Here is a 16,777-nt window from a genome sequence, read left to right on the forward strand (position 1 = left end):
AGGCAACTTCATACTTTTAGCTGTCCAAAGGTAACAATTAATCCTTGAGACCGATATCGTAAATCTAGAAAAAGTAGGATATACATACACACGTACGTACATATATGTCTATGTATATGAAATGGACTATGTTCCTCTTGAGAGGAGAGGTATCTACTTCTCACTACTCCAAAAATAAATAATAGGACATCTAAATCTAAGATTCACACCATGAACCATGATCTCTACCATTAGAAACGCCTAGAAACCAAAAACGATATATTTTCATGGCTTCTAACTTATGCATCATACAGATACGAACATGGATAGTTTTCATTATGCCAATGTGCTAAAACTATGATAAAGTATTAAGTTGCAAATCCACCTTATTGATCATGATCGATCAATCGATCTATCTATCTACCTATCTATGTGTGTGCATATGTGTATGTATGTATGTATGTGCATATGTGTATGTATGTATGTATGTGCATATGTCTATGTATGTATGTATGTGCATATGTATATGTATGTATGTATGTGCATATGTATATGTATGTATCTATATGTGCATATGTGTATGTATGTATGTATATGTGCATATATATATGTATGTATGTATATGTGCATATATATATGTATGTATGTATATGTGCATATATATATATGTATGTATGTACGTATTTGTATATACAAATATGTACATATATGTATGCATAGGTATATATATACACATATGTATACATATTGTAAATATACATATATGTACGTATTAGTTATCTATCTATGTGTATACATATGTATATGTATGTATGTACGTATGGGTATGTTTGTACATGAGTATATATGTATCTACATATTTGTATATACAAATGTGTACATATATGAATGCATATGTATATGCATATATATTTGTATATATACATATATGTATACATATTTGTATATATACATATATGTATATACATATATGTACGTACTTGTATATACAAATACATATATACATATATACATGCACACACACATACATATACATATATATATATAATATATATGTGTGTGCGCGCATGCATAAATGTGTATGAGTGTCGTAAAAGACTGTAGGCTATTAACATAGTACGCACTTTGCATGATAGCATCAACTTTTACAAGCTCATCATTTAGTCAACACATTCAAATCCGACCCCAATCCATACTTCACACTTAAATATTAACATCATAAACTACAAAATTAAAAGAAGAAAGAAAAAGCCCTCCTCATGCGGTGAGGAAGTATCTTGGATATATCCAAGAAGTATCCAGGATTTTTTTTCAATATTGAGAATAGGATAAAGTATCAAGCATATATCCAAGAAGCATCTGATGAGTATTAGTATATGATACAGACACAGCATGTGACTTGAAGTATTCATGCTTCTTAAATTGAGGATTGTTTTTCTAGTTAGGGTTAAACGAAAAAAAAAGAAAGAAATCGTAATGCAGCGAAAATGTTGAAGTATCCAAATGCATATTGTGTTGTTTTCATATTTTCCTTGGGTTTATGTTCAAACATTTAATGGCAATTTAGGACTATAGATGTGAATCAATAAGACTTCATATGCACTAGCACCTTCAGGAAATACATATACCTCTCGTAGGTAAATGGTTGCTGCTACTAGCAATGGGATATCAGAGCTTGTCATTAAGGAGCAGTACAGATAAATAATGATGCAACAACAAAACAAAAATGGCAGGAGTTGATCAATGACTTGGAAGCATATGCAAATATAGTCAGATCTTCTATCCAAAGTTAAGTAGACATGTTGGTATCTACTGTGATTTGCTAGTTTTTTTGGTCGATTGCAGTGGCTCTCAGATTTGTGCTCATCTTTTCACGATGACTTGGCCAAATCATTTCTTGAACTTGCTGCCACTTTTCTGATCACATGTGTGTGTCAAACTTCTCTTATTTATTAAAGATCAATCAAGGATCCAGGTGCCTGGAAAATAAAATGTTTGAGATATTGTGATATTTTACTTTTATAAATAGCATCTAAGAATTAACTGAAGGATTAACAGATAGATGAGTCTGCAATGTGAACAGGCTAACAGACATGATGGATTTACATATTGCTAGCGGACAGAAGACACAACAACACATGAAGATCAAGCGTAACGACCTGAGATTAAAAAATATTAAGCAAAAATGTTAAAATAACAAACTATGAGTGTGATAATTCAATTTTTTAGGCCTTCATTTAGATTCACATGTAACAATTTCCAAATGCTACAGGCACAATCTTCCTAAATCCTAATTACTTTCACCATACAATATAAAGGAAATAAAAAGGAAAGCAAATCTAATTCATTTCCTGAAAATACTTTTTCTACCAACACGATTTTCAAGTTGAAGGGTAGATGATGTGTTAATCAATAGGATGCTAGATAAAAAAGAACCAACAAGGGAAAAATAGTAAGTAGAATTTTTTTTAACTGATTAATACTAAATTCAAATTTTGAAAAAGATTAGGTCTTAAAGTTCCCCGAAACATGTCTAAATAAAGTGGAAAACTGGGATGTTCTAACGAAAAACAATCTGTCAGTTCTGAACAACAGGTAGTCAAGAATGTCTATATTAAGGTAATCTCAAGCCATCTCCAGCAAAATCATGACATAATTCAAGGAGGGGGGAAAAGCAACCTGGAAGCCCTCGAAGGATGACAACAATATGATCAGGACGAGAGGCACGATGTGGCTGCTTAAACAAGTGACAAGCATCAATAACTGTTGGTTTATCCTTAAGAGAATTGTTCAATGAAAATGCTTGCCCTCCTTCTTCCAGATATTGCTTTGATGGTGCTTGATGAATGAATGGTAATCCCTGCATTGTTATATTTGATCTCATACATCACAATTTTATGTTATACAACTTTGCACACAAGAAAAATGTATAAAACACAATTACAGTCAAATTAGACACCCATCAGCATGATTATAAGGTAAAATATCAACTTCTCTGCCACCAGAATTGCCAATTAGAAGACAACGAATTGCAGTCACATTTCACATCCATTATCATATGATAACATTGGGAATGCAATCAAATGAAAATGTCCAGTTATAGATAGAAACCAATAATATGATTGAAACAAACAGTTCAAACGTCAACCAGTAGAATGATTTAAGCTGATTAGCATCATCAGTGGAGGCTCCCCTCTGTTAAAAGTTGCCTGAAACAAGAACCTAAAACAAATTCACAAAGGTTCAAATATATTAACCACAGAGGTTCCCTAGAAGTCTTTAGTTATTGGCTTGGGAATTGCTGGTAGAATGTTGGAACCACAGATAAAAAACCTTAGCAAGAGATTCTCCAATACTAACAATATGGTTTAAACCAAGTAGGGATTTAAGGTAATGAGAGAGAAGTAAATAAAGATGATATCAATAGTGAAAGATGGGGAAAATTTGGAAACTTCCACAAAGGGGAAGCACTTAAAGACCACCAAATGAGACAAGTTAGTCGATCATAGAGCATCAATAAACTTCTTCAAGATGGCAACTCATCACAAATATAGCATCTTTTCTACTTCAAACTGATGACACATTAAAAGACGCACCATAGATTAAAGCAGAATAAATCTAAGCTTCTTAGCACAAATCTACCTAACCATACTTCAGTATGACAGACTCAAAGTAACATCTAATGTCACTCATGCAGAAGCATCAAGCTAGTTTCACATGCTAATAATTACTGAAATAGGACTAACATATAACTAGAAATCTGTAAGACGCTAAGTTAGATTTTGCAGCCAAATGCCTTAAAAGTCACAAGTCCAGGTCGAGTCATGCCTCGGTGACAGTATAAACTAACTGAACCCACACATTTTAACATAAACATGTACATTTGGGCAACTAACCTCACTTGTTTGGTCACGATTGTAGTTAAAGTAGGTTTCTTCTTTTCTTTCTTTGCTTTTTTATGATGGGTCTAATGTCAAACAAATCCAGTTGCACTACTAGGACCTAGTTTGAATTACGAGATCATCTAGAGTATGTGTAATGTATGGTTACTCAAAACTTTTTCAAGAATAAACCCTTCAAAAAAGTCAAGTTAAACCCATATAGGCAGACAAAAACAATCCGCAAAATACATGGTATATCCACCTCTTGGCTTACTAGTATACCATGGTGCAGATTACACCATGAAGTTGGACTGAACGTTATGACAAGATTGCATGATAATATCACAATAAAAGAGGAAGGGAAGAGTAAGGGAAAATTTAATAGTTTAAACAAAAATTGAAAGCTAAGCTGATGGGAAGAGTGGGAATTTAAGAATAGAATCAATTATTCAAAGTGGTAATCATACCTCAGTAGTAAACTCAGTAGAAATATGAACAGGTGGCTCATTGTAGCGACTGGATTGCGGCAACGGATGATGCTCAGAAAACGCTTGAGTATTAGGTGGAAATGACGTGGTAGCTGAAGTGCTAGTCAGGACAGGAAAAAGTGTGGAAGGCATTGTGGATGATGAAGAGGTTGCTTGAGTATGTACTTCCGGAGGAGGTGGTGGTGGCAGAGAAGTAAACATTTGAGAATTATGTACCTGACCAAGCATTTCTGCAGTCATATTACCACCGTTACTTTTACCTGGCAAGGGCGGGTAGCCTCCTTGGTTGCCACAAACCGGACCAGCTTGTTCTGCTGAGGTGAAAGTTCCAGGTCCAAATGGCTTGTAAACATCCTCAGGAACTGGAGGCTTAAGTTCAGAAGGGGTTTGCATCACATCAGCATACTGGCCGTAGTCCGTCTCAGAATACTGAGGATGCTTTAGAAATCCATGAAAGGATTTCTCGACTGGATGGAATTGTTGGTGATCATTAGCATAATACTTCCCATGCGGACCTTCTGATGCATAATCAGGTGCCTTCCGAGAATCATAAAAGGCTCTTCGTTCCTCTGCAACGTGAGCTACATGATTTTCTGAATCCACTCCTAAATCACCCTGTCTGTAACTTTTGGGTGGCTGAAAAGACGCATCAGGGTGAACGATTCTTGCACCCACGTATTCTCCAGATTGAGGGTTATAAGCACCACCTCGTTCAAAATCCACCCTTTCAAGAGGTACAAACCGGTCGCTGCTCTGAGGATTCACAGCTCCCGAGAAATTCCAATGGTCCTCGTTTGCATTTGGCTGACGGTGATTTTGCTGGCTAAAAGCATGTTCTTGGGGCAACAACGAACCATTCCTGCCCACCGAGCCAGTCCCTAGGGCATGAAAACCGTGATCAGCTCCAACGCTCTGGTACTGTTTCTGGATGCCGTCGTGACCAAACCTATCCGTTCTGTATTCGCCATTCAATTGCTGCGGCCCTTCCGTAGAATGTTGCCACCCGTGATCTCGAATTAAATTCAATCTTCGTTCGTCATCCGCTGAGAACCTGCCAAGGGTATAATCGTACCGATTGTAGGGGTGCGGAGGAGGAGGAAAATTACCCATCGCAGGATCTTCTACTCGCATCCTCTTCCGGGAGTTCTCTCTTTCCAAGAACTCTTCTTGAACGAAAAGCTGCGATGGATGAAAAGCAGGACGAAGAGGGTGCTCCCTCTCCAAGGCGAGGTTCCTAACCCAAGGCTCCGGGCCTCTTGCAGCCGGCTCCGGGAACGGCATCGGTGGAGCCGCTCGAGGGTTCCGGAAAGGCGTGTCGTAGACGGGCCGAGGGAACGGGGGGTCGCGGAGGAAGGGCGGATGGATCTCGGGAGGAAAGCGGCGGAGGTGCTCGCCAGCGTACCGGTTGTGATCGAAAGCGGGGGGCGGCGGGCAGAAGGGGAAGTGAAGGGTTGAGCAGACGGGGCAGAGGCGGCCTTGGATCGGCCGGAATCGCCATGGATTGTCCATCGCGAGCTCGATCCTGGGAGCTAGAGTTTGGGAGGAGGATCTAGGGTTCCGGCGGCGAGGCTCGCGTATAGGGCTTGGAGAGTTCTTGAAATTTGATCGTACCTGAGCCGAGAGAGAGGACAAGGGGGCATGGGATGAAGAGAGGTCGCGAGACTTAAAAAGGCGTCGGAAGGCCGGTGCTAAAGGTTTTTTAAACCCGGTCTGGTTTTCATTACAACGGTTTGTTTTCCTCGCGGTCCGGTTCATCAGGATTCGGGTTCCGCCGAGATTTTCATCAACGCCTTCATTCGTGGTAGTAACGGCCGTTAGTTTCCGACCCCATCCTCTCGTTCGATTTTCTCTAATAAAATATTCCATTAACTTAATAAAATATTATATATAAGAATAATACTTTGAAAAATATCGCGTTTTCGTTCCATCTACCATTTCTTTTCTATCCTAAATATCCTTTCACCTCTTTTACCCTGCATGCATAAATTATATTTAAATAGCTTTAATTATTTTTAAAAATAAAATAATGAAAATTATAATTTTTAAAGATGAAATAAAAGAACAAATTAAACTCTAATCACTCTTTTTTTAGGATAAGAAGAAAATACGAAAAGCATCCCACTATTTCCTTTAAAAGCTATACATAATATAATCTAAAATTTTACTTTTTGTGTTCCCGTCTCAAACATGTATTTGAAGTATCCGATGCTGGTGGCTATAAAAATAGTTGACATTAGTATTTTTGTTATGGATAAAATGTTAGCTATTCCTGTAAAGAATAACTGAATGACATGTTAAAAAAACTTGGTTTTGTTTTTTACGATTACATTGAGGACTAAGGCTGAATTGTCAGGATGGCCGAGTGCGGGCGGACAGACGCTCAAACTAGACTGGCTTCAAGCTCGGTTTTTATGCATGGTCGGGCAACATCATGACATAAACACACTGCAAGCGCGCGCACAAAGGAAGGAGAATAAAAAAAAAAAAGCAAGCAATATGTATCTGCTTAAACCAGCTTTCAGTTCTTGCCGGTCACAGTGAAATGATGTTGGAGGAAATCTCTACTCCTAGACACCCAACTAAAATTATTCATACAATCCAAACGTAAACCAAGAAGAACCTAATACTGCAGTAAGAGGGAAGTAAAAGAAAAAAAAAAACAGCAGCAGTCATAAAATCAATAAAGACGCTTCTGTCACAATGCGTAGGTCTTATTTCCTTTTGATTCTAACTTTTTCCATTTGAACAAGTGCGGAATGGAAGTGACGTGATGCTCAGGAGATCTTTCATTATGGCCTAAGCACCAAGGACAGGCCAACCTTGGAGCTCTTCTCGATTGCCTTGGTATCAACCTCCCCAGTAATGGTAAGGAATGATTTAGGCCTCCACTCATGCTGGATAAGAGCACTAGCTTTACCATAATTGTTGAACCGAGCCTTAACCAGGGTCAGAGGGTCCAGTGCATGTTGCGTCCCAAATGTGAGTGTGTTTTTCTGATTGCTTGAGAAGCTGTGGGTAAGCTCAGCCCCAACTGCTGTGCTTGATAATGGACTGACCAAGTGATAATAGGAAGCATTCACGCAATCTCCCTTGTCATTCCTGCATGCAAATTTCAGACTGATGTATCAGACTCCACAATCTAGCACTTCAGTTCGAAAATTAGTTGGGTGTTTCATTTAAAAGATAGCATTCATTTTACACTTAACAGAACATTTACAGTTAATTTCATGTTTCCATCGGGACAAAAAAACACTAAAAATAGACAGTTCACTACAGAGATACTCACACGGTCAGCGAGGCAATCAGATCAGCATTGGTGATGCTCAACCCAGCATTGCACTTTATGAAGTCTCCATTTGCAGTATCGAATGATACGTCGGCACCAACAGCAACAGCATCAGTTCCAACTACACCAGAAAGGTTGACAATGGGATTGGCAGTTAATCCAATACTAGCATTAACCCCTCCATGATCATGCAGGTATTGCAGTTCAACCTGAAGTCAACCAAAAAGTGAAAAAGGATTCAGACAATTTTCAGTTCATGTATGTGTATATATTCGAGGCTTAAAAAGAATTACCTGATGTAGCAGAAAACAAGATTAACAAATAGATAATTATCTACCTTTCCAGATCTCTGATCGGGCACCACAAAGCTGAAAATTGTCTTCAACCCAGGAGTGGCAAGTTCATCGACTGTAACTGTTGTTGAAAGCTGGTAGAGGAAAAAACACAGATGAAAGTTATCATCTCATAGTTGTCACTTTCAAAAGCACAAAAGATTAGCATATGCCCATGCTACTTATATGCTCTTGGATATAATGCCAGGTAGAAGTACAAATAGTTTTGCTACAGGCCGCATAATAGAGTGTGGAACGCTTTGGATTTTTTCCCGATCAAAGCTTAATACTTAAATTATATATCCTAATTAAAACAAGTATCCAACCACATATAAATAAGTTCCTAATAAATTCTTATAACAAATGATAGTGATACTTCTTCAAGAGAAGACTGCAGAATATAAAAGTATACATAGCATAATAAAATAATAGATTCACTCCTTAAACAACTTACATTAGAGTCTGAATTTGCTTTGACATCAACAGTGATATTCTTGTTCTTCAACTGAGATTGAATCTCACCAAAAATCAGTTCATTTTTCTTTGTACCAGATGCTGTAATGGCCTGCAACGTAAAACAGAGTGTGCATCTGAATTGACCAAGATAGACATACTTCATGCCAGATCAAAAGGAAACACGTAATACATCCTGAAAAATGTGTGTTATGATTAACAGACAATCTAGAAACAAAATTTCATCACTAGGTCAACATGTTCTGCCAGTAGCTAGTGAAGTCTCCCTCTAAGGATAACAACATGAAGGTGTACATCAAAAGTTTATTAGGCATTGCAGTGTATATTCAACAAATAATATGTTTCTTTGTTACTAAGTATTCATGTACAAATGACACCAATAATCAGCTCAACATGCAGATAGTACATCATTCCTGCCCTTCCACCCACATGCAGAAAGCATGGTTGGCAATATACATACATATGTGCAACAGAGGTGCACATTCACACGCACAAACATAAATAGTTTTTTTGTTTCTTTTTTTCACTTTAGATAGCTAAATTACTCATTAATGCAGGTGTTGGTAATGAATATTAATTTACTTTTCGACCTTGATAAACTACCGTAGCCCAGATGCACAACCCTGAAAAATGAGGATTAGCGCCAAAAAACCGTTGCCTATAGTGGATCTGCCACCCATGCATATGCCCCTCAAACCCCTAAACAATGCTAAACCTGATTTTTTAGGGTTATTCATCTCGCAACATGTCAGTTTAACAAATTTTTCCCCTTTGGTACCTTCCTATCAAACGTCCCAAGTAATATGATACAAAAGAGAGAACAATTTTTAAACCTAGAAAAACTCTCAAATATTTTCAAATATCAGGAGTTGGCATTTCTGTGAAGATCAAAATGCATGCCAGAGCTTCTGACTTCTGGAAATTATAATAAAGGATGCATCAGATATTCAATTGTTAATGACGTAAAGGTGTATAGATTAATGATTTACTATATCATGGATATGATAAATTATGGTACTTCTTTGATTAAATTTGTAATTATGTAAGTATATTCAGTGCAATATCCTACTTAGACATGCACAGGCACACATGCATCCACATCATTATGTCTATGCCTCTCATTTATGAACCACACAATACCCATGTAAATACCAACCAAAATACAAGAATCAGAAAAAAGATTCAAGACCACAAAACAATAAATCACTTGATTATTCTTATAAGAAAGATCAAAGCAGAAGATAAGAAAAGGACAGCAAAAAAGCATGTGGCTTTTAGAAAGGTTTCCAATTTATGTTGGAATATGTATCTGCTATATGGATCAAACCAAAATACAAATGAAACGAGTAAAGTAATCCTCAAAGCCTAAATAGCTGGTCAAGAAAATTGCATCTCTCAACCTATTCTTAATTTCTACATTATTAGAAATCAGATTGCCATGCAAACATTTGTATGTCTAACATAGTTAAATATATGACTACATGAGAAAATATTTGCCAAAACTGACAGCTAAAAAGCATCATGATGGTGGATTTAGAGAATCAATTATTCACACGTTAGGCACAGACAACAGAATAATATGCAACATTAGAGATTGTTTGCTAATATTCATTATGTCAATTACAGAAGTACACCAAAGATGATATCTAACACATGTATCACAAAAAGACTCCAACAAGGAGCAGTTAAAACTTCCAAATCGTTGACACACTTATGCAAATGTCTGAAGTGCTAGGACTCATATAAGCATGGCATATAAAGATCATGATGATCACATTATGTATACAAATGATAAATTTATGAACATTTATAATTATCAATACACAACAAACATATTCATACATGCACTAGGCACTCAATATCAAAACAAATTTTAACAATATAGACATGAACTGTGCACCTTCAAGAACAAAACAAGGCACGCCGCATACTGTTGTATACGTCAAAGTTCATCAAAAACTAATGTTCTTTTATCTAATCTCGCACTTCGATCGCTTCTATCTTAAACAAGAATTAGTACACAATTAATATAAAAGCATATTGATAATGCAAGAAAGGTGCAAAATGAGAAGATCGGTCTACAAAGATACATATAACATAAATTTCAAAACATTATTTCCTGAACATCTCCATAAACGCTAAAATTTACAACCCCTAGTCATATCTTTATACAAAACCTGCAATAATTTCTTTAAGATATCCTATCTCCATTCTTCCAATCAAAGTGATCCAAGATAGACATTTCTAAGCATCCGAAGACTCCCCAAGAAGACAAAATTTGATTAAATTAAAAAATCTAAAGAAAAATCAAATAGTAGAAGCTGCATATGACGATAGTGAATAAAGAAAACAAGAAACAGCATCAAACAATCATCGATCCCGAAACTAACAAGAAGAGAAAATGAACAAGCCTTTAAAATCTCAGCAACAATCCATTTCTTTTAGGAGGGGGAAGCACTGTTTCAGATTACAAAAGGAAACAGAAGTAGCCCCCACGTAAAACGCCAACGGTGCAGAAACGGAAAAAAGTATATTAAAAAAAAAAAAGCTCATTAAAACAAGAGCACAAATAAATTAAGAAAACATAAAATTAAAAAGAAAAAGAAAACACCCACAACTCCATTGGCGGTGTAGGTGGCCACGGTGAACTTCTGGTCCGTATGGTAGTCCTTGTAAAGAAGATCTGCACCCAAATAAATACATCAAAACAAATTCTTGGAGAAATAACAAGAATTTTAAAAGATTTAGGTTTAATTAATTTGTCGAAACGAATACCTCTCGCCTTTTTGCCGATTTCGGAGTAGAGGCCGGGACCCATGTTTCCTCGCTCAAAATTACTTGAGAGAAACCGAGAGGCTCGAGAGGGATTTTACGGGAGAGGAGGAGGGGAGGCGAAGCCGCTCGGATTTCTTGGGCGACAGGAAACGAAGATGACCGGATAAATTATAACTGTTTTTTTTAATTTATTCATTATTTCTCCTGGTTTTTTTTGGGGGGGGTGCAAACAAGAAATAGTACTAGTTAGCTAGATCACCGTTGATTGTGGAGTGATTTAGATCGTCCGATCTGTGAGACCGATCATATGGACGATTGAGATCGAGTTTTCGCGTCGGGGTTTACATTTAATTGCATTGACTCGGTGTCTGCGGTTCTGGTACCGGAGAAAATCTGATAGAGATGTTTGTGCATGGTGCTATTAAACTTGCCGTTCGATCGCGTTTCAACGGTCATGATCTTGGTGTCGGATTTATTATAGTCGGGTGGAGGGGGGTTCTGTTGTAAAGTGAGTGGAAGGCGACTCTTGGCGAGCCCAGAACGTTTGAGACACGTGGCGTACTTGGAAGAGGTTTCCAGCAGAGCTTTTGTAATATTTATATGATTTTTTTTATAAATATCTTTCTAAAAATTTAAATTTATGTAAATATTCTTTTAAAAATTATATTTATTTTTATATTTTTATAAAATATTATTTTTTCAAATGCTTCTTAATAAAAAAATTATATTTTATTTTAATTAAAAATAAAATAAAATTTAAAATTATCTTTTTTTTCCCATTGCGAATGAATTATAAATATTTCTCTTTTACAAATTCACCCATTAAGACAATTTTAGTTATTTTAATTTAAAATTATTAATTTTTTAACTGCATTAAATAGTATAGGTACATATGCAAAAATAAAGATAAAAACATAGAATAGCAAAATAAGTATTTTACAAGAGCATATATATAAATATTAATTTTTTAAAAATATTTATATAAAATTTGATATTTAGAAGGATATTTATTAAAAAAATTTTATTTATATTTTGAGAGTGGAAGAGTTTATATTCGAGCGAGGTGGGGCGAGCCGAGGAGGATGGACGCCTTAGTCGGACCGGCTTTAGTTGATATGGACTATGGGCTTCTCTTTCTTAGGCTTATTGGGCTTAGAAAGGATGGGCTAGCCCAAGACAGCCTCGGCCTAAAGTTACGAGGTTTGGGGAGAAAAAAATTCCTTTGGGGAGCTTCTCGTACGACTTGGGCTCGTATAGCATCTTTAAGATTCGCCTATGTTGTATTCCATTTGGCTTTTTTTTTTTTTTTTTTTGCTAAGACGGGTGGATCATACTCGATGGGTATGAATACACCGAATAAAATCAAAAAATAAAATACCTCGAAGTACCAGGGGCAACTCCCCATCTCTGGCCTACAAGGTACTATCGGAGTGACTGGCTTCATAACCGGTTACCCAGTCCGCAACCCCATTAGCTTTACGAAAATATGCTTAACTTGGAAGGCCCCTCCGTCCCTCACTATTGTCCAAAAATCTTGAAGCAAAGGGCACTTTTAGTTCGTTGTTGAACTGGATAAGTCCAATTCTAGAATTAGGGGCTATGGCACCATATCTAGACAGTCGTGACTGCAACATAGGGCTCGTTTGGTTCGCGGGAAAAGAAGGAGAAAAGTGTGGTCAACGGAAAAGTAATGAGATGCCTCTTGTTTGGTTGGAGTTTTCAAAGAAGGGAGACGGAAAAGTTGTATTCCCATGGGAATATGATTTCCACATTTCATGGAAAAGTCTTTCCCATGAGAAACATGGAAAAGTTACATTTCCATGAGGCGGGAATCACTCCATTTTTACTTTTTTCCCCAAAAAACCTCCTCAGCATTAAAGAAGCATTAAAGACCTAATTTTTATTAAGGGCATAATAAGAATTATACATAACTTTTCTAGAAAATTGGATGGCTAACCAAACATAAGCACTTTGGAAATTTGTCACTTTCCCATGATTAACCAAACATGCCAAAAGTACTTTCCTAGGCATCCTCTTCCTACAAATTTGTTTTCCAAGAATTATATTCCTAGAAGGAAAAATGCTTCCCACGAACGAAACAAGCCCTTTGTGTGCGCTTACACACATGCATATCCTTCCCTAACTCTCTTGTACATACATAATATAATTATATACAACTTGTATATATTTAAAAATACATAATTAATACAATCTGGGTGGAAAATCCTCCCATTTCATCCAAAAAAAAAAAAAAAATTACATCTTGTTTTCCACCACCACCACCATCTAAGTTTTCCATCCCAATTAACCAATACCAACGGCCCGCGGGGGGTGGCTAAGATGGCCCTCACGAGGAGGCCCATGAACCGGCTTGATAGGCCAATAAGCGGCACAGACTTGGTCTCTGCGCTCCAAAACAAAGTCCCCACACCGTGCACGCCCCCTTCGGCTCCATGTGGATTCCGACCTCCATCCCCGGATAGGATCGGGCCGGATTCGTCCCTTCCTTATCTCACCTCGACCTGACCCTCCAAGGCTCGTCACCTCCGCCGCTGAGTATTTGTGGGCGAGAATACCCTTGTGTGTTTTCTATCTCTCTCTTTCTTTTTTTTTTGAAATTATGAAGATCACGTCCATACGGCGAGCAGCCTGAACTGGCGTGTGCTATGCTTGGCGCGAGCTACAAACCAATGCTATCGTGCTTAAGGATGATTCGGCTACAGTTATTGGTTAGATTCAGCAAAGAGTGGGAGAGGTTCCCTACTCAGAGATATTCGGGCTATGATCAATGGTGGAATGGCCATGCAGGCAAAGCATGCGTATCGAGAGGTCAATGAGGCAATAAATTTGGTAGCCTTATATGTGGTTAACCATTTTGGAGAGACCCCGTGGCCAGGAGAGGGGGATTATCCCGTGTACTCTCGAACTTGTTATCTTTTGACTTTTTTTTTATGTATTCGTACCTGACATGTATGATACATCCGTTTCAGCACAAACAAAAAAAAATACGTTCATTTGATGCGCTCGTGGTGATGTATGTATTCATCGTGATTTGTTATATCTGATAATTGTTGCACCGAACTATCGAAAGGTCCATATATAAATTAAGGTTGCCAAATGCATTTCACATGTGACGCACGGCATGATTCTAGTCCTGGCTTGAATTGATGTTGAGTTGCTATGGAGGGAAAATTACAAAAGCACGATTATGGAGCTCAATATGATTGAGGAGGAAACTCCATTCTTGGCCGACTAGTTGAGTTGCGAGGAAGGATCCCTCCCCCCTTAATTACCTTGGCTTTTCTCTCTTTGATAGAAGACTTCCAAAGCTCTATTGGATGCCGTTGGCTGAAAAGCTTAGTTCCAGGCTTGCTTCTTGGAAAGGGAAGCTACCGTCGTGGGGTGGTAGGCTTGCCTTTATCGATGCAGTTCTTTCAATAATGCCTTATTACTTCATGACTTCTTTCAAACTCTCAAGATGGGTCATCAGTAGCATTATTTAGATGAGACGGGCCTTTCTGTGGAAAAGGAAAGAAAGTATTCTGGATGCTATTGCCCTGTGAATTGGAACATTGTCTACGGATCGAAGGAGGAAGGAAGTCATGGAATTACTTGCGAGATGCGCCTGGAAACTTCTTTCAAGCCCTCGCATTACTCATGATCTTGTTGAAGATTTCCAATGAGGGTGAAAAAGAGCTCTTGTTAAATCACTCGTCCATTTGGAAATACATTAAGTAAGGATCTGATGCCTTTTGGAATTGCACCGCTTTTAAGTTGGGAGATGGAAGACGCATTCAATTTTGGTTGGGTCTGTTGAAGATAGTGCATTTCGGAGTGTTCTAGGGAGCTCCTTCATTCTGACCCATAAGGTATCTTCAGAGTGATTGACCCTATATGAGACCATCCAGCTTGCACATCTCTTTAACAACTTATTTTCTATTGCTGTTAGTGCTGTTGTTTTTTAGCCTTCCAATGGAGCTAGCGATCCCATGGCTGGAAGATTGGGTCGCCCAGCTGTCTCGCTCTCCTCCAAGCCCTCTAGTTGGATCAGTTGTATGACCTCCTCTCTCTCATTAGATCAACCAGACTTCCAGAAAAAGTAAAAATCTCTTAATGGCTTGCTTTAAAAAAACAAGCCTTTGGTTTATTATCAAGACTTGTATGAATATTAACAGATGGCCTGCTAACTTCCACAAATTCAACCTTATCTGAGGAAAATCTGGGATCAGCTTATGATGCAACTTTTTTGGGTCCCATTCAGAGACAGTTTCTCATCTTTTCCTCGGATGCTTTTTTGTGATAAATCGTTTTCAAGAGTTGTCTGAATTTTTGGGTCCTATTCAGAGACAGTTTTGTTTGATATTAACGGATGGCCTACCAACTTCCACAAATTCAACCTTATCCGAGGAAAGTCTAGGATCAGCAGGAGCTGAAGAGCTATCTATGCTACCCTGCAGAAGATCCTCTACACATTTTGCCTTTGGAAGAACCCATTAGCTAAATTTGTTGAAGAGAATATCAAGATCTTTTTGCAACAATCCAAAATCTCACTCAAAATAGCTAACCGAAAAGTATTTTTTGAATTTCTTAATCCTGTATAAGTACTCAAAATCTTTTCCACGAATAATCGATGTAGAACTAAATATACGCCTGCACATATCCTCACATACTCTTTCCATTTAAACTCTAATGTTCTAGTCTGGCTAAGGGTTCATATCTATTCAAATCTAATCACAAGTATCGTGATCGGTCTGTGGTCAGCCTCTACGAACACGTGCTGCAGTATCCCTTAATCTACATAAGCTGTAGGCTGATTTGCTCTCGATTTTTATTAATCTAGAGAGCAATTTGATTTATTTCCTTTCCTGTTTTTCCTATTTTAGCAACCGGCCGTTTATCCCCAACCCACAATTCCCCCAGCCACAATTATATAAAAAAAAAAGAGTTGCTATGGATTAAAAATCAAGAATTATAAGACTCAAAACTCTACATAAAGGCAGTTGAAAAACCTACCTAACAATTAAGAGCCACCAAACAACACTAAAGTTTAGAAATCATCAAATGCTTCTTTGACCAGCCAGTTTAAGTTGGTCCTAGATGTTCACACATCCTATAGCGAAATCTCTCAAACTCACAGGACTTTCATCGTTCAAGCCTTGGATGTTTCCATTGCGGTTCTCGTATATAGATAATTATGGCTGCAAATTTTTCAGACCTTAATTTTTCTTGGGGTTAGGCCTGGGAAAAAAAAATGCTAATTAGATCATATCAATAATCATGCATATGAGTATCTTATTAGAGACAAATATATGTTCTCTTTTAATGCCGAAAAATGTTTCTATTTTATCTAAAACAAAAAGAAAACTTCATATAAGTAGCAAAAACTTATTTCAATAATAATAAAAATTAATAGGTATATTTTAATTTTATTTATATTTTTTAAATAAATAATTTATATAATTTTAGTACGAATATATTTAATAAAATTAAAATATAACAAGTTTTATAATATTTTAGATTTTTTTTTCTAACTCGTAGAATGTTTTTAAAGTAATTAGCCAC

The 16,777-nt window shown here is 37.2% G+C and overlaps 2 protein-coding genes across 4 annotated transcripts in view; both read right to left on the minus strand.

The window, feature by feature from the left end:
* The window catches only part of LOC103705529 (P-loop containing nucleoside triphosphate hydrolases superfamily protein), a 28,189-nt gene extending 22,177 nt beyond the window's left edge, over positions 1–6,012 (minus strand). For all 3 annotated transcript variants that reach the window (XM_039130450.3, XM_039130451.3, XM_039130452.3), the window contains exons 1-2: positions 4,328–6,012; positions 2,659–2,839 (exon numbers count right to left, since the gene is read on the minus strand). In XM_039130450.3, coding sequence (XP_038986378.3) covers positions 2,659–2,839; positions 4,328–5,857 — 1,711 coding nt within the window. In that variant the 5' untranslated portion in view covers positions 5,858–6,012. The remainder of the gene's footprint in view (positions 1–2,658; positions 2,840–4,327) is intronic.
* An 810-nt stretch (positions 6,013–6,822) lies between these two features.
* Positions 6,823–11,421, minus strand: LOC103704973 (mitochondrial outer membrane protein porin 1-like). The gene is made up of 6 exons (XM_008788519.6): positions 11,216–11,421; positions 11,056–11,123; positions 8,421–8,531; positions 7,972–8,061; positions 7,635–7,843; positions 6,823–7,447 (listed from the first exon to the last, which is right to left on the minus strand). The coding sequence occupies exons 1-6, from the start codon at positions 11,256–11,258 to the stop codon at positions 7,138–7,140; spliced, it is 831 nt and encodes a 276-aa protein (XP_008786741.1). The 5' UTR covers positions 11,259–11,421; the 3' UTR covers positions 6,823–7,137.
* Positions 11,422–16,777: the final 5,356 nt, after the last annotated feature.

Source organism: Phoenix dactylifera, chromosome 12, assembly GCF_051530095.1.
Source record: "Phoenix dactylifera cultivar Ajwa chromosome 12, Ajwa_hap1_PhDact_Kaust_v1.1, whole genome shotgun sequence".
Lineage (NCBI taxonomy): Eukaryota > Viridiplantae > Streptophyta > Magnoliopsida > Arecales > Arecaceae > Phoenix > Phoenix dactylifera.

Bases quoted from the DNA above. Each gene is read 5' to 3' on its own strand.
- LOC103704973 (XM_008788519.6), bottom strand. From the start codon at position 11,258: ATGGGTCCCGGCCTCTACTCCGAAATCGGCAAAAAGGCGAGAG. The intron at 8,532-11,055 runs GTGGGTGTTTTC...TTTACGTTGCAG, and splicing joins CCTACACCGCCAATGGAGTT to GCCATTACAGCATCTGGTAC. The intron at 8,062-8,420 runs GTAAGTTGTTTA...TTCCTCTACCAG, and splicing joins AAGCAAATTCAGACTCTAAT to CTTTCAACAACAGTTACAGT.